This window comes from Paramisgurnus dabryanus, chromosome 24 (assembly GCF_030506205.2).
Source record: "Paramisgurnus dabryanus chromosome 24, PD_genome_1.1, whole genome shotgun sequence".
Classification (NCBI taxonomy): Eukaryota; Metazoa; Chordata; class Actinopteri; order Cypriniformes; family Cobitidae; genus Paramisgurnus; species Paramisgurnus dabryanus.
Window position 1 is genome coordinate 15,669,836 of NC_133360.1, and position 24,498 is coordinate 15,694,333.

At 36.5% G+C, this 24,498-nt stretch overlaps 1 protein-coding gene across 1 annotated transcript; it reads left to right on the plus strand.

Annotated features, from left to right (window-relative positions):
- Window positions 1-1,677: 1,677 nt before the first annotated feature.
- Window positions 1,678-24,348, plus strand: plpp2b (phospholipid phosphatase 2b). The gene is made up of 6 exons (XM_065246744.2): window positions 1,678-2,140; window positions 16,877-17,028; window positions 17,695-17,957; window positions 18,061-18,118; window positions 21,986-22,162; window positions 22,323-24,348. The coding sequence occupies exons 1-6, from the start codon at window positions 2,080-2,082 to the stop codon at window positions 22,473-22,475; spliced, it is 864 nt and encodes a 287-aa protein (XP_065102816.1). The 5' UTR covers window positions 1,678-2,079; the 3' UTR covers window positions 22,476-24,348.
- Window positions 24,349-24,498: the final 150 nt, after the last annotated feature.

Here is a 24,498-nt window from a genome sequence, read left to right on the forward strand (position 1 = left end):
CATTTTTCATTCTCCATAATATTTTTCATAGCTGTGTAAAAATAGTTGCATTAATGCTGGTGCACTGCCACATTTTTCCACTGATAGAAATGCAGTTTTAATTTCAATGACTGGTGCTTCTGTTTTTTGAATAATATTTCAGTCTGTGGTTACCTTGAGTCTTATTGTGTTTTAGTCTCAGACATTTATGCATTTTGGTAGATGCTTTTATCCAAAGTTCTTACAGTGCATTACAAGTTATAAGTTTTATCAGTTTAGTGTCCACTGAAGATCAAACCCATGACCTTTGTATTTCTAATTCAATGCTCTATTAACTGAACTATAGGAACAATATGGTAACAGAAGAGCAGGTCTTACAATAAATGCTCTTATTTGTGGGGTTTAACTGTTGTTCACAATAGAATTGGTTTCAGATGCCAGTGTTTGTTCAGATGATGTAGTTGGCCTGTAGGATATTGATCGTTGGCAAGAAAACTTTAATAATAATAATGTATTATTAATAATTTTAACAACAATAATTATTATAATAATACATTATTATTTGTATTATTATCATTATCATTTATTATTGTTTTTTATATACATTTTTATTATTTATTATAATTATTATTATTATAAAAGAACTCTTTCCGAAATATATTTATGCTCTGATGTTTGCAAATATTTATTAAAGTTAACGAATTAGTTAGTTTTTATGCAACAGTGCAATGCAAACCTTCAAAGACAGTTGTGGAAAAAAACTAAAAACTAATGGAAATCCAACATTAGCAAAAGCGGGAGGAGAATTTGAATGTGAGTAAGCCTGCATATATTAACTTGTGTGTGTGTGTTGACTCAGAGGGTGTGAGGAGGACTAAGGTGAACTATTCTCCCACTGTAAGCTAAAAATAAACTTATACTGTCATCCTTAATAAATACAAACAGGTACAGTAAATGCATTGCTTGTGTTTAATCATTTGATCTCATAAAGTGTTACGTCCATTAAGATGACTTATATTTTTTACAAGCCATTAGAGCAAAGGATAAATATTGTCTTGGTTTGTTGACAAATTAAATCATTAGGTGCCACAAATGCATGTAATATTTATAAGGCTGTTTAGTGTTTTTTTTAAATGTTGTCTTTTAATTCAGATCAATCATTTCTTAAGATTTAATTCAGGCGTTGATTTTAAGTGATTTTGTCTATGCATCATTTTGTTCAATAAATCAAACACTGTTTTGTAAATAATCCTATTATTTTATTAATCTGTAACATTGTTTACACACAGCTGCCATTGATTTGTCCGCCAGGGGGCAGATGTATATACATATATTGAATACATCGAGATCTATCTATGAAATCCCTTAATATTTTAATTCCTATGTTTCGTCGGACGGTATATAACTTTATTGCATGCTGTGGGAGTAATGCTGTACAAAGCATTTCACTATATATCATTCATACTGTGTATGGTTATGTAAGTGACAAATAAAACAAAAACCTAAATATAGTTATAGGACAAATATAGTATTAAGCATTCAACAAGAAATGCACAATAATTGTACAAATAAATTATTGTTTTCAGATATTATAAAACATAAATGCGTGCGTCATTCCCAAGTGTAGTTCGCTGCATGCGCACCAGTTCAAAGTGCACACTGATTTTTGCCACGCAACGCGTCTGCGCAGACGCGTCCCACACACACAAACATAGACGAGCACTATCAGCTGAAGGTGCGGAGGCGGCGAGCGGGACACACTGGCGTGTTTTTTTTTAGGAAAGGAACCGACGCGCCTTCAAATACCAACCGGAGGAGTAAAAAACCCAACGTGTTTCACAGTAACAATATGCGCTCTTGCGGGGGATTATCATCAGCACACTTTGAAGTTTTAGAACTATAAAGTCGCGTACTTCACCCCGACACCTATGAAGTAAAGTGCGCATCCATACAGGGCAGGTAGTGAAGCGGAGCCGGAAGAACTCGCAATACTGGTTGCGTTAAGTTTGTTTGTCCTTTTCCCAAGTGGATTATCGTTGACATTCACAAATAAATGAAGTGACGTTCTAGTTGAAAACTTGCATACAGTTTGAAGAAATTATGACGGATTTGGGGAAAAGGAAACTCTTTGTCGTCGTGGACGTGTTGTGTGTTTTCGTAGGTAAGCGAGTTTACGTTTTTATGTATGTTTCAGTTCAGTAATTCACATCCATTCCCTATTTCACTTCTATTCTTTTATTCAATTGCTTTCAACTTTTTTTCTCTAAATTAATTTCTAATGTAAACATGTTCAGTCAAAGTATTAATTGTGAGTTTTTATTTTATATTTTCACGTTTTCTAAATATAATTTTTTATGTAACTTGGTTGCATAACACATATGTTAACTAAAATCAATTTTTAGCAGGTTAACATGTATGTGCCTTTGTAAGGAAGGGTGTTTAAAATGCTGTTACCTGTTATCTTATTGTAGTTCAGAGTCCTGTCGTGCAAGAGACAAATAATGCAAAGTAGCCTAGTTTTATGTGAAGTACAGCAATATCACACAGTACCAACTACGTTTAATGACGTGTTCATATAAATCAATATTATCTGATTTGATTTGAACTAGCTTAGATAGTTTTCCTAATTTCTTCAACGTTGCATAAAAACACGACCATGCAAACAGCTTTGGCAGTTGCTCTAACAACTTGACATTCCTCTCAAGAAATCTCTCTTAAGCATCTGTACTTGACATTTAATTTACATGTAGGCTAATATATGCACAGGATTACATTAAGCGTGCTTTTAATGTTTGTAATCATGTTAATTGTGTTTGTATAGTGCCTTGGAAAGTTTTCATATTCATAGATATATTTGGAGGTGTGTTTACTCATGTTGAAAAGAAGAAATGTTGCTTTTTTCCTAATTTCTTGTCCCCTTATTTTGCTGGATACATTCATGCGTTCAGGAAGTTGAATATTTGGTTATGGAAATGTGATCCAAGGCTGTCAGCATTTCCTGCAGTGTTTGGCAGCTTGTACAGCCTCAGAAATGATCCTCTTTTTGCATTTACGGCTTTATTCTTGGTTCTGCTTGCAGACCCATTGGAATACCAGCTTATAACCCTAAACTTTGTGTCTTGTCGTTGACCCTATGTGGAGACGTTGTGCTGCTGTGCTAATGTGATTGCAAAACATTGCTTCCTTTTGGAAGTGGTGTGTTTTTGCCTGTTTTCCTCAAACGCATGAGGTCACCCGGCTATGACGTGAGCAGGATGAAGTTGTTGACTGCACCTGCACCTTAAAGTCTCTAATGTTGTGTCTGTCCTCAAACGTTTGAGCATCAGGCTAAATCTTTCACCTTCAGGTTAGATGTTTATAATTGTGAAGGTAACTTCATGTTATGGACAGGGACAGACTGTGTCACTTTACAAAAGGCTGAGTTATTTTTTAAACCATATTGGGTAAATATTGGACACCGCTGTGTTAAAATTGACCCAATGCTGGTTGTTTATACCCAACTGCTGGGTTAGTATAACCCATGGTTGCATAACAACAACCCAACATCGAGTCATTTTTAACCCAGCATGTGTTCTGTCCAATATTTACCCAATATGGGTTAAAAATAACCCAGCCATTTTAAACCTGCATAGGTTCTTTAAACTAAACGTTTGGGGTTGTCCATAGATTTTTAAGGGGTTGTTCAGCTCAACATTATGTGTTGCTTACACTCTAAAAATGGCTGGGTTATTTTGGACCCATAATGGGTAAATATTGGACAGAACACATTCTGGGTTAATATTGACCCAAAGCTGTTTTATGCAACCATGTGTTATAATAACCCAGCAGTTGGGTTAAAACAACCCAGCATTGGATCAATTTTGGCGGTGTGTTCTGTACAATAATTACCCTTTATGGGTCAAAAATCCTGCCATTTTTAGAGTGAACCTTTTTAATTGGTACAAATTGTCTATATACATTCAAAAAAAGAAAATTAATTTGCATTTATTTAAAAAAAAAACTTTGTCAAGTTGGTTCCACATAGCTTTGTTAAGTAATCTCAACAAATAAAATGTAAGTTTTATTTACTAAAAAAGTTTGTGTAAAGTTGACAAAGACTCCTTAAATACAACGGTAATAACAACAAGAAAATATAAGTTGCATTTACTAAATCGATTGTGTACAATTGACAATGTTGCATTGACTAAAAAATCCTGGTAAAGTCAGTATAACATATAAATAATGTTATGTTGTATGAACTAAAGAAATCCTATATGTTGTCTTTATTATAGTCTATAGAATATGTGTTCCTGACTGTATAGGTCAATGGTAGAGTATTGCATTTGCAGCGCAAAAGGTCATGGGTTCAAACTAGGGGTGGACGGTATGGCCAAAAAAAATCACGAAAATGTTTTCCATAAGTCAATATAGATAATTATCATGATAAATGACACATTTTTATTCCTGTCAAACTTAAAGGCAGATTTTTTGCTCCTGAATGAAATCTGTAAAAACCAGTTAATTGTGGTTTTAAACTACTTTTTTCAGAACACGACAAATACAAATACTAAAATCTTGTTTTACATTTCAGTCATTTGTATAAAATGTAAATATATTTGTTATGAAATTAACATTTCTGGGACAGAAAGCAGCAGGCTACTGTCACTGTAAAACCCAAGACAGACTGCTTTAAGTTTAGTTTTAATATACTGATAAACATCCAGCTGTTTATGTTCACTTGAACAAGAAAGAAAACTTATTTCAGTGTTATACATATACAAGCTATACACGCTGATAAAAAGATGTCAAGAGCTTTGCATTGCTGTGGGAACCCACACCCGCACACTTAACAGTATATTCACTGCAGTGGTGGATCTGTTTTTCTCAGCTTTCCTTAATTTGTGAATGTCATGTAAATATATTTTTAAGCTGTGAATATGTGTGCGTGCTACGGTGCACAGATATATTGCCCGATGATGCTTGCTATGCTTCTCAATGAATTACGGTGAAATGCCGCTACATCCAAAAGCCAGAGGGCGCTCTCGTGCAGAAACTCAATATGCGCTGTAGACGAAGAACAATACACACGCAGCTATGACACGCAGCTCCAAGAAATGGCTTAAGCATATATTGCTGTTCTTCAAATCTTTTTTCATGATAATAAAAAATATGTATAATGATTATGTTTGACATGTGTTGCTTTTTCAAATGCATGTAATAAATGACTCAAACTAACAATGATTTCAGATCGATAAGGACTTGCTGATCAAAAGCCGTAGTACATGAAATAGCTGTGAATGATGTCGGCTGTGCGATTCAGAATAGTTATCGGCCACGCATTAGTTGTGTATAACGGCATTTATCGGTGCACTCATAGTGCGCGAAACCTGTTTGTGTGTCCAACATTACACAAAAGGAACATTTTTGGATTCAGTAATTCTGTCCGCGTTATCCGCGTTGCGGAAATCATAGGGCCCTATTAATGAATAACTTGCCTCATAACAGCCAGCAGCCATATAAACCTGTAGCTCAAGACAGCTTGCCCACTAAAGCTAAGTAAATTGGAGCCTGGTCATTACTTGGATGGGAGACCACATTGCGTAAATGTTATTGATCACTTATCAAACCGTCATTATCGGTTTAACGGAAAATTCAAAATCAGTCAATTTATCGTTATCGAATTATCGCCCTGCACTAGTTCGTACACAGGGAACACAAATACTGATAAAAATGTATAGCTTGTAATGCAATGTAAGTCGCTTAAGATGAAAGTGTCTGCCAAAAGCATAAATATAAATATTTAGTTTATGCTTTATCAATCATTTAACAAATACTACACCCAATTAAACTTGTTTTCAACTGTTTTCTGCTAAAACAGAAAAAAAATATTCATGTGTTAAAATAAGGGTATTTCTGAGAAGAAATAACTTCAACATGTCTTCTGGTAATAATGATAGACCTATTATATATTCTTTTGCATTACCCATAACCATATTTCATTGTGTGTGGGTTTTTGATTGGTCTACAAAGAAATTCAAACCAAAGTTTATATTCCTGTTAGGTTGCGACGTTAGCATTGCGGTAACGCCAAAGTTCTCCCAAGTGCAGGTGGAATAATTCCGCCATTGTAAAATAAATATCAGCCTCTCCGATTGCTTTAGTAACAACAAAAATTCCCCAAATCCGTTTGAGTTCAGCTACTGGAGAAATTCTGTAAGCGTTTCTGGCCGTGTATATCCTTTTCCCAGCCTTGCGTTTGACATTCAATCCGGTCCCCCACCCTCTGCTCTCTTTTTCCCCTGTCTAAGTAAACTTTCCCTCTGCACAAATCCAGTCTGGCTGTCGCTTTTGCTCAGTTTGTATTTTATTGCTCACTGCATGCTGGTAGAGTGGGCATTCTGTAAGATTTTACATACTTCTGGTTATACACAGACATGTGTCGGTTTTGAAAACTGAAATGCAGCTTGTGTACTGATACAGCCAAAACAAAGTTGCAGGATCAGCATTTATGCTTTTTAGTGAAAGTGGCATTGAGCTCTAAAACGATCCTCTGTGTTTATCACAAAGATGAGCTTTTGGCCCGAAACTAAAGGACTTTCTTTTGGTCTTTTTAATGAGTCAGGCATTCATATGGTTTCACGGTGGGATAATGACAGTGTTTCCATCGTTACAGACATCCTCAGTCATGAGATTTCATGTGATTTGTGCCAGACAAAGAAAGGATTGAGTCAAATGTGAATCTTTGAGTGATTCAGAGTTTTGTTTGTGGTGCTTAGTAGCCAGTAAACTTAAACCAGTAAAAAGCAGAACATACAGTTCTGCTCATGTATGAGGTAAAGTTTTTGAATTTTCTGTTTAACCCCACTTTGACCCCCCAAAATGTCCGTTAAATTGGCATAGAGCCTTCTATGTGAACACAAACACGTCCCGTAAATGTTCTAGGATCACTCCGTAAAGGGGCACTACATTGCCATAACATTTACGGAACATGTCCTGTGTGAACAAAAGGCAGAAACAATGCCGTAAGGGGATAATAAGCAAACATCAGACTCTGCGGAAAAAAAACTATCAAGTGCAGGACTTTAAATACCTCGGGTGTCTTTACAGGGTCTTTACACTATGTGCGTCCATGCACGCATAGATTCCGGAAATTCATTGGCAGTGTGAATGAACCAAAATCATACGATCCCTGGACAAATCCATATTTCTCTAGTAATTGTTTAAAGGAGAAGTTCACCAGAATGGCAGCATGTTGGTAAAGTTTAATTTCTTTGGTTCTCATCTCTTGTGATTATTTGTAATGAGACGCATAAGAAGAACCAATGAGATTCAACAATATTGAAGTGCCGCCATATTTGAACTTACAGTACAGGGTTTCCCGCAGCACTTTTCAGTTCGGGCGGCCCACCTAAGTTGGGATACCCTACCACCTTAACTAGGTCGTCCAAAAAAAATTCCACCAAACGCCACATGGCCGAAATGAGAGAAAGACATGGTCCATCACTGTCTGGAGGATAACTAGCCTGTTGATAAAACATTTAATTCATTACTAATCTAGTATGTGTTCATTTTCTGTCATAGTTTCTTCAAAATTGAGTTTTATTTGAGTGTTTTAAATAAAATATTTTCATCATGACGTGTACGCCCCGATCCTTTGATTGCCACGCCCCCGGGCCGCCCACCTGCACAACCCTACCACCTTAACTAACAAATTTTCTGCAGGAAACCCTGTACAGTAGTTACCATTCTGATCTCTGTTGGTGTACTTTTGTGAAATAAAGATCACTAAATAAGCTGTGATCTTATATGAACAGTTTTCTTTAACAAATGTATTGTTTCGCTTCAGACATTTATTTACCCATTTGGGAATTTTGTTTTACATTTAATGATTGACGAATGTGCTTTTTGGTGCTTTACTATGTTGACCCCCACATAAAATTGTAACATGATGCCATTGTATTGTATTGTTCGAATCCACTGTGACACACAGTGATGCAATCTGACCTCTGACATATACAGCAATTGTAAGTCGCTTTGGATAAAAGCGTCAGCTAAATGAATGTAAATGTGTTCAACTGAAAAAATTGGCATTTATAAAAATATAACATTTTAATATTCCTTAGGCTGGGTACACACCAAAAGATAATTGGGCTGATTTTGGGCCGATTTCCCCCCTTCCGACAATCCTAGCTATGTCCCGAATATCGCGATGGTTCTAGAGATTATTTTATCAGATTGTCCCTTCGTGTGAGGTGTGTTAAGAGTGTCCGAACCTGCTCGGAAGAACGTCGGAGCACGCTATTGAGATTATCATGTGAAACGAAACCATATCCAATCAGAAAGCGAGATGAGGGAAGATGGAAGCAGTCATGGCGCAGCACAAAGGCCGCTTCTCAATCCGTAGGTCGCATTTCCAGGCTGCATATACGTCATCAAGACTGTCTTATTTCAGAATATCAACAGTTATAAAATTGACTATTATTCCTAGTTCATCATATTTTGTTGTAATATACTTATGACTTCTGAATGTAATGCTCAGTTAACTTGAATAAACCAGGTTTCATGACGTATGCAGCCCGCATATGCGACCTCTGCAGGCTACAGCCTTCGGATTGAGAAACGGCCAGAGTGAAGATGATGTGGACAGCAGAGATTGAGGATCAGCTTGTTGATTTGTGGCAATGAATGTTTATGTTTATGTCTTGTAAAAAATCGAAATGTCTTCCTGCATCTTCCACAATGCTTATTCTGAAGTCTCGCGAGATGTTGTGGGATTTCCTGTGTTTAAAAATCTGTTGGTGTGTGGTGGTACCACACACTATAGGAGCAAAACGGTTAAATCTAGGATTTTTTATTCTCATGTTTGTGGTCTATCACAATTTTAAAATCTTCTAAGATGTAAAAAATCTTTTGGTGTGTACCCAGCCTTAAGTGCGTTATAGTTATGTCGTCTGTGGATCTTGTAACTATAATTTTATTAAAGTCGCCATGAAATGAAAGTAATAATTGCCTTATTTTCCACATGATGATGTATATACGAGTGAAACCAGCTTCTGAAATGGAGAATTGAGATATGTGCGATCTTCCTGTTGGTCACCTGACCTCCCAATATTCAACATCACAACATTCATAAAGTGACAAACATACCATTATCTGCATTATTATATACATTATTTTATTTTTTATTATGTCATTTTGTAATGGCAAATATATAAATATTTCAGATACCAAATACAAGAAATAATACAAGATATTTCAGATGATAATAATGTACACTCACCTAAAGGATTATTAGGAACACCTGTCCAATTTCTCATTAATGCAATGGTGTAATGGTGTGGGTGATGTTTTCTTGTCACACTTTAGGCCCCTTAGTGCCAATTGGGCATCGTTTAAATGCCACAGCCTACCTGAGCATTGTTTCTGACCATGTCCATCCCTTTATGACCACCATGTACCCATCCTCTGATGGCTACTTCCAGCAGGATAATGCACCATGTCACAAAGCTCGAATCATTTCAAATTGATTTCTTGAACATGACAATGAGTTCACTGTACAAAATGTTAGAGTAGAGCGAGAACACAAGGACGCAAGATCGCTGAAGAATGCATATTGAGACACAGACATAGTTTTGTCGCTTTTAAAAACATATTGCCACATATTTGGATTCAATCCCAAAAACTGTCTGTGAGACATGCATAAGAGGATTGTGCTAGCAAGGTAAAATTGCAGACTGCATGAACCCCTATTTATTATATTACAAGTCATGGTACAACTTGTTATGAAAGGTTTCGCGAGATGGCAGTTGCAACACCAACAAAATTGTTCACAAATTGGTCACATCACGAGACGATTAAGATAATAATGCTGTTACCCTTTATAGCAAAAAAAATATTTTAGGTAAAATACATTTGCTAAACGTGTCCTATAGCAGACAGACAGTAATCTTGTTTCCTACACAGTGTTATAAATTGTTCAGGAGTCTTAAGTCGCACGCTAGCATTAGCACGGGGAGGTGTGGGGCTGGGATGGATAGAAAAAGAAGTATGTTGAAAGCATAGAGGGAAAAGGAGGGCGTTCTGGTTTGAAGTAGGATTGCAGACTCTCCTGTCAAGGTTGTACGCTCAGCACATAGCTTCCAAATGAGTCAGATGGCCTTGCCAAACTACAGTCGAGGGTGTGCAGTCGAGACAGACCGCCCTGAAAACTCACACTTAAGGGGCGACAGGGTTGTATTTTTAAACCACTTACCACGGACCTCCTAAAAAAGCCACAAAACATCAAGAACTTTTAATTTTCTACCGGAGTGGGAACGTTGCAGTTGACCGTTATGGATTCGGCCCGTACAAGCCGTGTTTTGGTTGTTATTGAAATGAGGCCAGTTTGGATCAAGTCTGGTGTTAAAAGCCAAATGCTTTTGTTGACTTTCCCACAAACTAGCTTGGATTGTGGTAAAACCACAGCTGTCGATAAAAACAGAGGGTGTGTGATAATGAAAGGCAGCGAACCACTTTAGGGTGAAGGTTAAAGCTGGGAATAAGTAAACAGGCCATTCCCTTTACAGGCTGTGGTCTAGTCAAAACCAAAAGTTTGGAATTATCCTGCAAAAACTTTTAGGATCTCAATTATGAGATTAATTCATAAAACATGCTGACAAACAGTGGGGTAACTAAATATTTAATAGCAAGAAGGTGATCCAGAGTGCCACACAAGGTCTTCTGTGTAGAGACTGATTCAGGATTTTTTTTCTAACTGTAGGAGTTTTCAATGCCACATGTGAAAGAGAGTTATTATTGAAAATGTTCAATTTATCGCCTTATTTTGTTTGGCTGTAAAGCCCAGCATGCAATAGAAAGTGACAAAAAAAATAGCATTTTGTTCATTGTTGGAACAAACTTTTTCAAGTTTAATCAACTTTCTTTTTTTTTCTTTTTTTTATATTTTTATTTAATGGTTTTTCTGGTTGGAACATCAAACAACACATAGTAATAGTGATTTTATAAAATAACCGTTCCACATTGTTAATACCCCAGTAAAACCCTCCCTAACATCACCCATCTACGGCCTCCAGCAAAACAAAAGAGAAGACAGGAGAGAAAAAAACACAACACAAAAAAGGGTATAATAATAATATAGATAAATAAATACATTACATAAAATATTGACGTCTTAAAACATTCCCAGAATAAATAAACAAATCTTCTTAATCAACTTTCTTGACTAGTAAGAAGTTGCAAAAAATTATGAAAAATAAAGTTGAAATAACTTAAGCTAATTTAACTTTATTTATAATCCATAGAAACTCCTCACTAGTCAAGAAAGTTTAAGTTAATTGTAATTTCAAATTGATTAAACTTAAAAATTTAAGTCTGAAAAGTCATTTTTAGTGTAGATGCCTCCTGGAAAAAGTATTTAGCGGAAAAGCTACCCTAACAGCTAAGCTACTGTTTTTACTGTTACATTTTTGTTAGTTCCCAACACTAAATCTAACTAGTACATCATTACGTCAAACTTGTGGTGAAGGCTTAATATGTGAATGAAACTGGCGCATTTGTTGAGTAATGCCTCTGGCTTTCCTCTAATGGTTTTGGGAGAGCTTGACTATTTCAAACTCTGAACGTTTACTTAGATTGCCATCCAATTATTCCACATACCGTAACTGCACATCAGTTTAGACTAAATAAAGCAACACTTCATTTCAGCCCTTTGTATTTATAGCGTTCGTGAAGGAGGAGAAAGATGTGCCAAACATAAAGGAAAGCGTAAATAAAGAGGCGGAGACTGCAGGAGTGGTGGGCTTTTCAGCAGCGTTCAATTCCAACATTTGTTTGTTGTTTTGCATGGAATACTTTAACTTACTATGTAGCCTACTATATACTGTGCAGTATGCACTTGACCTAATAAAAAATAGTGAGGTCATCAATGTTGCATATCTCTGTTACTACATGTGCAGTTGCGAAATAAAGTTAAGTAATACATTTTTCACCCTGGAAAAAGAGGATCAGGCTATGTGGATTGCATCATGGGATATGCTGTAGCATAAGGCACGATTTAACATAATGTTATGTCATCTGAGTATACAGACATTGTGCATACAGTGATTATTATACATAGTAGACACCTCAGAAATAGTACAACCTTTAAGTATGCTATTCGAGACAACTGATATGTTGCTGTTATCTTTACATATTAAAATGGCTTTGCATTTAAATATGCTTTAGGACTTCATGATTATGCTTTAAACAGTTACAGTAGATTGCTTGTACTCACATAGCAGGAAGAAAAACAGCGTATAGACTCGTAAAAAATAGAGTCCCTTAATCTTTAACAGGAAATTTCACTTCCTGTACCTTCAAATGGAAGAATTTTCACTCTGGGTTCATAGTTGAAGAATGACTTCTGGCAGCTGTCAAGGTTCAATTTCTCATAAACGTAACCCTAATATTTCAACGTGTTGGGTGTGAATTGTGACTTTCTCGATGTGTCGCTTGCATCTAACGCCTATTTCCCTGCAGTCCTGTGTTGCCACCATGCTCACACCTGCCAAGTGAGGCTTTGAACTGAATCTCTTTGAAGCTCTGCCATGTTCACTATTTTTATGTAGCTCACGCTGCCTAAATTCCCGAAAGTACACAATCACAGTTCACAGGAGTAATATTTATACATTTAACTGATGAGAGTTTTATATTTTGGACTTAGTGTTGCTTGTTATCTTGATTTAGTTTAACAGTTCCTATTTTCTATAGAAATGTTGAGCAGTCTTTTTCTTTTTAGTCTTATCTGTCTTAGTTTTTCAGCAATGTGGTTCAAGAGTTAAACAAAAGTCTGGAGAGGAAAAGAAAAAATAAAGCACAGTTTTATTGGGGATTTATGTTTATATGTTTGGAGTGTATTGATCTTGCAAAAGGACAGTGCATCCAAACTCTGCTTCAGATCTTAATTCCTTGATCCTTGAATGTCAATTGGATGATAAAACTCATTGTTTGGGGTTCTTTGTCAACAATGACCTCTATATAAGTCCTGTTAGGTTTTGCTTGCGTGTTAACGAACAGACGTGCACGGTCGAACACACAGCCTTGCAAAGCATCGTTTATTTGACTCGTACATGTACGCAGACTTTCGACACTTGCGCATTGCGATAAAATGCAATGCATCTCCTGGGCAACATACTACATTCTCCTGTATGCGCATGCACACCTATGCATACAGTGTAAAAATTGCTTCACACGCACTGTTCGTGGATACCTGTTCCATACGGTTTGAAAGAATATCCAACTGGAATTGGATTTAAAGCTAAGTTACAACCCGCATCTCCGACGTGAGGAGAGGAAATTAACGCTAACAGGCCAGCATCTCTACTCTCTTAAAAAACTGAGGCGATGAAAACAGCTATGCAAATAAAAAGTGATCTGAAACATGACAATAACATCCAGTGTTTAGATCTGAGGTGCAGATATTATAAACCTGACTGCGGGTAATGGCGCATAAGTTACTCACAGATGCGGTCGGTGTCACACTGGCTGCGTGGCGTGAGCATGGCTTTCCTGTTGCGTGTCAGTTGTGTGGCGGCTGCATCGCGTTTTCTCTGTCTTTACACACCAGAACCATGCCTGACGCAGAGATGGCGCACTGCTGCTGCTGTAGGTGACATAGAGGGAGGCCGCCGACAGACCAGGCATAAATATAAAGCCTACTGATAAAGGACACCATCAACAGTATTGACGGCAAAATAGACTATGTTTTACAGTTGCAATATTTCAAAATCGATTTATTAGATCAATGTAGTGATTTTTATCAATTTTTTTATTTATAAATTATATTTATATTAGTTATATTATGATTTTTGATGAATTTGAAACCATCGGCATATCGGCAATAGCACGAGAAAGGTTAATTAACTGCATAAAGAAATCCATTATATGTAAAAAAAATAAATAAATGAGTTAATGTTGTTAATAAAATAAATGCTGTAGCAAAAACCACCTTTGAAGGTTGTCATGCTGTCTTATTATATTTGTTTTAGCTTAATTTGTGCCTCTCTTATTAGGTTGGTGAGTTGAATGTTAATTAGATCAAATCCATGTTCAGTAAAAATAATTTGATGCAGAAATAAACTAGCTAATAGACCAACTGTATAGTATTGTATACAAGTGTTTAATATCGGCATCGGTATCGGCCAGAAGTTGTCTGTTTAAATCGGTATCGCCCCCCCCCCAAAAAATCTGTGCATCCCTAATATATATCTGAATTTCTGTCAACCTATAGACTTCAGACATCAAAATGTCATTAATTAATATGTATTTGTGTACAAAATGACATATAAACACATTTTCCTATTCTATTTTGCCTGGAAACGCTTCCAACACGCTTGCATGTGGTGTGAAAAATATTATTATTTAAACAATTTTTTACCATTATTAGTGTAAGTTAAGTTACTTCCCTGTGGTGTTTGGAATTATAATTTTTTATATGTTTTGGATGAAATATAGGCCTAGATAGAAGACTGATCTTTCTTTTACAATGATTCACAATGACATTTAAATCACACTATGTATAATTGTTTAAATGAATGAATGCATGTTTCTACTTCAAAGTTTGTCATCATGCATCAACACCGTCCAGACCACATTGTGTGGAAACACAGTGTCATTTCACACATTCATTGTACTGTTGTTTTGCAACACAAAGACCTCTTCTTCTTAAGATCCTTTTATGACTCTTCTTTATGACTCTATTGTCATGAATACAAACCCAGATAACTACAACAACAAAAAAACTCAAAACAATGTTTTATGAGTTCTGTCCATGATTTTTTACGTGTTTTTTGTACATTTATCTTAAAAGTGAAATTTAGTAAGATAAGAAAATTAAAGAATTTATTTCTATGCTTGTGTGTTTTGTTTGTTGGTTGTTTTATAGCTTTGATTTATAATCTTGTATGGAAGGTGGTTTATAGTGGTGGACTGATTTTTTTTATTGCGATGCCGATATTAAGAAAGCAGTATGGTCAATTGGCCGATATGAGGCAGATATATAGCACACATGTAATTATAGTAAATGAGAGACGAATAAGTGAACCTAAATACACAATTGTTATGCATAATATTTATAAATATATTTTTAAAGTAAGACATAATTTATGTGAATCTGAAATCCAACGGTACTGTTTAAAGAGTTTCAAATTATTAATATTACCTTTTAACTTGCAGTGAGACATTTATCTCATAGAGATTGACTATGGGCTTGTTATGTGTACATTTAAGTAACCCTTATTGACAATACACTTACAGTGTACAATACAAAAACAGGAACAAATGGTCCCAAACTGTCACTGGGGCAGTGCCCTTTTAATGGGTCCTAAATTAGTATACATTCACCAAATGTATACATATCTTGGCGTAAAAGGTACATATTAGGAGGACTTTTAGGTACAGATTTGTATACATTTGGTACTTATATGACCTCTTTAGGTGCAAATGTGTACTACTTGAAAGGATACTGCCACCAGTGTACTGAAGAATAAGCCATTTGTCAAGCTTTTAACACATTATGTGTAATTTCAAGTTCAACACATCATGTGTAATTGTGTGTTACATTTGTGTTAAAATAGAACACAAGTTGTGTTAAAAGTAACACAAAATGTGTTGTTTCATCAATAATAACACAGAGATGGGTGGATTCTGGGACAACGCATTTAGTGTGTTGTCCCAGAATCAACACTAATGTGTTGTTTTAACACATCCGTTCTAAAAGTGTAAAAGCAACCCCTCATATTAAGAACAGAGTTAAATTTGTGATAACTTGCCCAACGAGATATGTCCTCTTGTACAACATTACACTGCAGTAGTATAAATAAATAGAAATTGAGCAATGCTGCAGTTGTGTGGGATGTTGGGCATCCATTTTAAGTTTTCTTTTGGCTTCTTGAGAACCCAAATTTAAAATTTAACCATTTTTGTCATGTATTCAAATTTAACCTGTTGGACTAGATGGGTTTGTACATTTACGCATTTGGCAGATGCTTTACATTTCATCATCATTATGTGTGTGATCCCTGGGATCAAACCCATGACTCTTCCGTAACACATGATCTACCAAGTGAGCTACAGGATCATGTTCTAAAAAATAAATTTTAGCAGGAAAACTATGCGGGATTATTACAACACAAGCTTCTCCCACTTTATCAAAACCAAGTGGAATTATAGGAAATGCAAACGTTCTCAGGTTTACACGGTCGATGAGTGATTTTCTGACGTTTCCGAATATCCCAAGGACATTTCCAGTCATTAAACGAATATGCATCTACAACCACATCAGTCCATCCACTAAGAAGTGACGGCAAGGATGTCTGGGCTGTGGGTGTGTACTGGCATATTTGTGATATGGCTCACAACGTGTTTTGGGTTAAGATTGTGCGGTCAGATTATTTACTCCTGGCTGTGGGACAAATCTATTTCCACGTGACTCACTAATACAGCTTCCACGACTGAATTCAGATTAAAATCTTTGATGGTCTGCCAGGTTTAGCTAAAAATAGCGTCTGGATTTCATGGAAACGCCTTTTTTGTCTAAGTGGAAGTTAATTGCAACATGATACATTTTCATACCTTTTAGACAGTGTTTATTTTTCGTCTAGGGAAGTGTTTGATTTTGGCTGAATTTTACGTTTTCTTTCAAACATAAATCCCAGCAGTGAAGAATGATGTTGCTTAAAATATTAATGAACTTAGTGTATTTTTTTTATTAACATTACTTATGTAAACATTTACAGTAAAAGATACAATCATTATATAATTATTTTATCCAAAAAAATACATTTGTTTCTATTACTTGGAATATGTTATCTTCTTTCTCTTGATATAATTCGTCATTAGACAATACATTTATTTATATTTGTTTTTTATCTCTTTCCTATAGCTTCTCTGCCCTTCACCATCATGAACATTGTGTCTCAGCCATACGAGCGAGGCATCTACTGCCAGGATGAGAGCATCGGTTACCCCAAACGGCAAGACACTATCACGCACGTAACACTGGCTGCGGTTACCATCACCTGTACTGTGATCATTGTAAGTCATCCATCATTGCTCCCATGATGTCACATGAAGGGTCACGCGGTGACCCTCAACAAAGTCTTCCTTCTTGTCTTTGCACAGCAGAGGGTTTTATTATGCGCAGCACCGCTGAACAATGAGGGACTTTGAAAATCTGGGATTTAGGATTCCCAAAGAAGTCCTTTTTGGGAATGCAACATTATGGATGTAAAATTGGTTGTGAATAGCAATTTTTATAGATTTTAAAGCAGTAAACCACTCTGTTAATGTTAATGTACTTAACAACACCTTCTACCATATTGAAATATGCTGAAACGCATGGTCGGTCTTGCTTTTACGTATCCTTGACCAACTCTAATAATGTCAATATGGGGGTTTCCTGGACAGGGCTTATCCTAGTTCCAGACTAAAATGCATGTTTAAACTCTTCTTCATTTTGTACTACTTTAAGATATGTCGGTGCCATTGTTTTGTCTCAAAATGCCCACCAGTATTGTTTTTTGTAAAGTATGTTTGTAAAAACTACTTAAATGTCATAATATAACCAAGGCCTAGTCCTGGATTAATCTAAACCCTGTCCGGGAAACCGTCTCTAAAAAGTCTTGTTTTCTTATTAAATGTTAAATAAAACTCCATCACAAAGACAAACAATACATTTTTCTCTATTTGTTTCCCTATTAGATATCATCAGGTGAGGCGTACCTGGTGTACAGTAAAAAAGTTTCATCCAACTCTACCTTTAATCAGTACGTCGCAGCCATCTATAAGGTGCTGGGCACCTTCCTGTTCGGCGGAGCTGTAAGCCAATCACTGACAGACATGGCCAAGTACACAATTGGGCGACCACGGCCAAACTTTTTGGCAGTGTGTGCTCCCAAAGTCTGCAAAGGGTACGTGGCAACAATCAACTGCACTGGCGACGCTCGGGATGTCACTGAAGCCAGGTATGTTTTTAAAAACATTGTAAAAAACTCTGATGCACTCTTCAATATGGTACCACCTAGCAAAGCTTTATGTATACATTATATATACATTTGTGTGTTTTAGGTTATCCTTTTACTCAGGGCACTCCTCTTTTGGGATGTACTGTATGCTGTTTTTAGCGGTGAGTGGTACAATCAAGTTTTGTTGGGGTCGGGGGCTGTCTGTTTGCTAAACCTGTTTGAAAGACTTTAAGACTTAGCTATAACTAAATTATATAAATTCAGTCAAGACAGGTTTTACATCATTCCTACAGAATGGTTTCCTGATGGGCTAAAAGCAAACTTCTCGGAGTAATGGGGTTTATTATAAACATACAGTAATATACATAGCGTAAGTCATACATAAGAGTCTTCTGAGATAATCTAAACTTTATTTTCCATCATAATTTTTTTCCATACATGTGTCCCACTCTTAAAATGTACAAAATTGTATTTAGATTCCTGTAATGAAATTCTGCTTTTCATTTACAAAGTATTTTTTAGAGTCTTCGTTTTCATTGAATCCAGTTATAAAGTTAAGATAATAAGACCAGCATGGACATCAGTCAGTGTTTGGGTGGGCTTTAATTAGAGCTGCGCCTGCGATTTTCTTGAGTGTCTCATCAGTAAAGCCGGTTCTGTGATAAGTAGTAAATCGCCATCACCTGGTTTCAGATGGAGCGGCATTTACGACACAGAGCTGTATTTCACCAAGAAGCTAGGCAAAATCACGTTTATATTCGAAGACGATCTTCCATGATTAAGAATATGATTTTGCCTAGCTTTCGGTGAAATACGGCTCTGTTTAGTAATTGCCGCTCCATCTGAAAGCATGTGATAGCGGTTTATTACTAATCACTGAACCGGCTTTACTGATAAGACATGCATGTGAATCAGATACGAAACCAGCTCTAGCAATAATATTTGTGCCAGTTTAATATTAACATTACAATTGGTCCTTAGTTCCAGGCTAGGTCATTGAGTTCATAAAAGAGTCCCTAAAATATAATATTTAATAAATATAATAGGGACAATCCACTTTTTTTGAAAATATGCTCATTTTCAGGCTCCTCTAGAGTTAAACATTTAAGTTTTACAGTTTTGGAAAAAAGGTGCCAAACTCACACCTGCACATCTGGATTTGCAATAAGGCTGTGATGACAGCATTTTAGATATCCATTACACACATTTTCAATGCTTAATCTAAAAGGGACACTCCACTTTTTTTGAAAATATGCTCATTTTCCAGCTCCCCTAGAGTTAAACATCTGAGTTTTACCGTTTTGGAATCCATTCAGCCGATGTTTGGCGGTACCACTTTTAGCATAGCTTAGCATAATCCATTGAATCTGATTAGACCATTTAGCATTGCGCTCAAAAATGAGCGAAGAGTTTCGATATTTTTCCAGTTTAATCTGGACTCTTCTGTAGTTACATCATGTACTAAGATCAACAGAAAATTAAAAGTTGCGATTTTCTATGCAGATATGGCAAGGAACTATACTCTCATTCCGGTGTAATAATCAAGAACAGGGACGTGCACAGGAATTTTGAGGGGCAGTTGCTCTGACCTAAAAAAAGGGCACCCTCCCAAAAAAACCTCACGGGCTATATTAAGGACTGAGAATAACAGGGTCTTTATTAAAATATATATACACAAAGAAGTAAAACACTGAAATGCAGCACTCAATCACTTTAGCTACTAATAATAGTAACACAGAAATAGTCCCTACATCAATATCCCTATCAATATCCCTATCAAGTCACTGATAGGTTTCTCCAAATGTAATGACTAAAAATGCGTTTGTCTGAAAAATTATTTACATATGCATCTCGTACAGCTTGGGGGTGAGTAAATCATGGGTTAAATATAATTTTTGGCCAAACGATAGAATCACGCACATCCAAATTAAATATGGGTGCCGGATCAAATAAATATATAACTAACAAAAGAGAAAGATCCGCACACCAAGAAGCTCCCTTTTACATTGGAGTGACGTTTCGGGTCTCTACGACCCTTCGGCTGAGGAAGGGTCGTAGAGACCCTAAACGTCACTCCAATAAATAATGTGAAAGGGAGCTTCTTGGTGTGCGGATCTTTCTCTTATGTTACTTTAATATCATTTTTGGCTGAACTATCCCTTTAACCATTTTGAATAATTTTAGACAAAACTGTATTTTCTTATGTTGTGAATCTCATGTCACGTGTGTGTTGTGAGAAGCATTTACATCATACAGTAGGCTACAGTATACAGCGAATCAGACGTCAATCATCGATAGATTTTCTTCAATCTGTGCTACAGTGTTTCTGTAGGTTGCACGCGTTTAACTGGGTCTGACGACGAAAAGGTGCGCGTATATAATGCGGGAACATGTGTGAAGTGTTGCTTTCAGTTGAAAAATTAGTAAATTAGTATTCACGTCATCCAACATTCTTTATTTTTTGTGAGTTTCTACATTGGCTACAAGTAAAACTGAATCAGACGATTCAGTTTTTGCAGCGATCTGAACAATTCATTCAAACTGATTCGCGAACAAATTTAAAACGTTAGGCCAATTTGCTTTGTTAAGAATTAACTTAAAAGACTCATTTATTTGCAATACTTTGTAAGGAATCAACTCAAACGAGTTATTAATTTGCGAATGTCCTAGAAACACTAGACGGCAATTTAAAAATAAAATACAAATTTCGTAATTAATTAAAATACAGGAACGAAGGAACGCTGCCCAGTGTAACGAAGTAAAAGTACGCAACGCGAGGCAAGAAGGGCATATGGGCAGTTGCCCGGGCAACCTGAGCAACCCCCTGTGCACGTCCCGGATCAAGAACTTTGCTGCCGTAACATGGCTGCAGCAGGTGCGATAATAATATGCACTGCCCGGAAATAGTCCCCTTTGTCACCTCTAATAGCTGGGGACTATTTTCTGGCACTGCGTAATATCATTCTGTCGGTTTTAGCACACAATGTAACTACAGAAGAGTCAAGTTTTAAATGGGAAAAATATTGAAACTCTTTGGTTATTTTTGAGCACAATGCTAAATGGTCTAATCAGATTCAATTAATTATGCTAAGCTATGCTAAAAGTGGTACCGCCAGACCCGAAGATCAGCTGAATGGATTCCAAAACGGTAAAACTCAGATGTTTACCTCTAGGGGAGCTGGAAAATGAGCATATTTTCAAAAAAAGTGGAGTGTCCCTTTAAGATTAAGCATTGAAAAGTTTAATGTTTAATAGTTATCCCAAATGTTGTCATTAAATGTGCTTGTTGTCAATCCAACTGTGCATCATTCCTGCGTCTAAAATTGCATACTGTGACAGTAGGTACTGAATTAGATGAAGTACCTACTCATCAACCGTTAAAACAGTAGGTACTATAGTATGAATATGGATAGTATGAATTTGGACATATTACATCCGCCATGTGACAGATAAGTTAGTCGTTAACTGGAATGACGTTAAACAAGCGCAATTTAATCACAAGGGACAGCTGTTTAATATATTTGCATTTGAATAGAGCCGCGATAGTGCTTACATTTTTTTTTTTAATAAAACAAAGCCTCTCCTTTTTCTTTATTGGATGACTCCTCTCCTAGGGGCTCACGGGATAGTAAAGTGTCCATCAAATGAACACTTGGGAATCTTGCCGGAAGTAGTAGGTCGCCTAATGTTTTTCAAATACTACAATTTGGACATATTACTCGCCTCGCTTACTGCTTTTCACCTACTATATATTATGCAAGTAGGCCGTTTCAAACGCAGCATGTTCCCCCCAAAATGCTAAATCCTACTTTACAACCTATTTGAAATAAAAGCAAAATTCCTTTTTTTATATATACTGTATTATAATTGTAAAGGTTTGAGGCATAATTATAAGGCATTTGTTCGATATTTTGGGTGTGCATATGAAACCCCTCCATGTCGTTTAATGTTTTGGTTTTGTGCACATTTATGCATGGCAACATTACAAACAAAACTTTATAGATATCATCTTCCTCTCTCTCTTGCAGTTTTACGTTCAGGCGAGACTGAACGCAAAATGGGCCCGTCTCCTCAGACCCACCATCCAGTTCTTCCTGGTGGCCTTTGCTGTGTACGTAGGATACACCCGCGTGTCCGATTATAAACACCACTGGAGCGACGTACTAGTTGGACTCCTCCAGGGAGCGCTCATCGCTATTCTTACAGTAAGTTGAACCTTTATCTCCTGTGTACTTGATCTATTTGTGTGTTTTTGGGACTCACACCCAACACTAGCATCATTTTCTACCAGAAACACTGGTATGAATGTTTGAAACATATCATTGGAATGTGATTCACACTCTTAATGGTCTCTATCTCTTGCAGGTGAGATATGTATCAGATTTTTTCAAGGTTCGCCCTTTACCACAATGCTCAAGTACAGAGATAGCCGAAAGAGAGGCTTTAGAGAGGAAACCCAGCCTACATATGGGAGAGGGGGAGCACAATAACCATTACAACTATTCTGGACCCGTGTGAGTGAATGGGGCCGAATACCCGCACTACAGCTCCCATAAACCACTGGACTGACGGAAGGGGGCGGAGCAAGACTGCACATGCTCACAAATACTCCTGCAGCACCAGCCTCCTTGAAAAGAAACCTTTGGCGTCTCTTTCATTCCTTTTTGTGTGAGAGAAAGACTTTATATAAATATATTTAATCAATTTATTTCAATCAAAATGATTTGCAGAGGATTCCAGATGTTGGGGGACCAAATCAAGTTTTTTAGGTTTGTACCGTATGCTGGACCAGGTTTTATATGAACTTATATATGACGCATGAATCTTCTTTCACTGAGCTATACAAAATCTTGCTGAACTAACTTACAAAATGGCTTGCATATTTTTACATCATCCGACGAACCCAAGTGATTTAAATGGTGAATATTACTAAAGCTTTATATTGTTAATTCCCCAAATATTATGCGCTTCAATCCTGATACTTGATTAATCTGGCCCAGCTTCCAAACAGGTTTGGACACCCAATGCTGACTGCAAAATAATAGAAAATAATATAATTGAATTGTTAGGATTTTGTTCCCCTGTTTAAAATTTAAACGTAAGATACCACTACAGCTTTTGCAAGCCTTACATGCTTCTGTCTTTTTAATTTTTTACATTTTAAAAAGCTCTCTTTATTGAACTTTTGTTTTAACTTGTTGGTTGCTTTTGTCTAAATTTGTATTAAATATTTGTAATAATAATTTGCCTGTTTGTCATTGTGAGAACTTGCAGTTTGTATATCTACACTACATTTACATGCAAAATCTACTCTGACTTTTTAAAGGTCACCTATTATACACATTTTTACAAGATGTAATATAAGTCTCAGGTGTGCCCAAAATGTGTCTGTGAAGTTTCAGCCTAAACTTCCAACAGATCATTAACCATTGCCAAAATGCCCCTATTTGGGTGGGAGCAAAAATGTGCTGTTTTCGTGTCTGTACCTTTAAATGCAAATTAGCTAGAGCTCGTCACGCCCTTACAAGAGTCAGTGAGCACATTCAGTTAAAATAGATCTGAATCCTGTGAATACAGTCTGAGACAACAGTATCTCACTATTGCAGGACTGTCAGTCAGTGGTCGTGGGCAGGGCTTTATCAGTGTGACATCACATTAACAAGAGAATCAAAATAGCAAGTTTAAAGAGATTGAGAAGCTGGTGGATTTTTTTCATTGTAAGGTAATTTTGTTCACACATGGCCAATACACATTCATGTCAAAACATCTTGTAAAAGTGGATTTTGCATAATAGGTGCAAAAATGTAATATTTTATTTGCATGCTAGTAAAACAAGTCAACACATCTATAGTTAATTTTTTGCACATCCAGTAAATACATTTTGATCCAGAGGTACTTCACAAATAACGTAATTCACTTCATAAAACGGCTAGTTCCAATCCTTAATTCTGATTGGTCAATAGCTGTGCTTTATTCATGATAAAACACGCTATGATCGCTTCACCCAACGGTTTTATTTATTACTGCACACTTAGCTACACCTAGAACTTTGTTGTTCATGGTCAGCAGAGTTGGGTATAACGCGTTACTGTGTAACACATTACTGTACTCTAATTACTTTTCCTGTAATTTTCGCAGTAACGTAACGCTTTACATGTATCTAATCTGATTACAGTTACCAATGACAACAAATTACGTTACTAGCGTTACAAATTAAGTGTTGAAAAATTAATTAAAATGTATTTTAAAATGACGTTTTGCCATTGCACGGCAACGTCTGTTAACGAGCATGCGCGCAGCGTCATGTACTCGCTCGTCGGAGACGCAAGCAAATGGATGCTCGTGGTTGATCCTTCAAGTGGAATACAGACAATACATGTCCAAAACCTTGGCATTTCAGAGTGGGCTTTGCGCGATGACATCTGGTCTGCCAGAAGCGATAGGTGTGTTTTTAAATCACTTACAATACAATAAGGTTTTATTTGTTAACATGATTTAACTATGTTATTTTATCATGAGCTCAATGCGTGCACTGCATTAA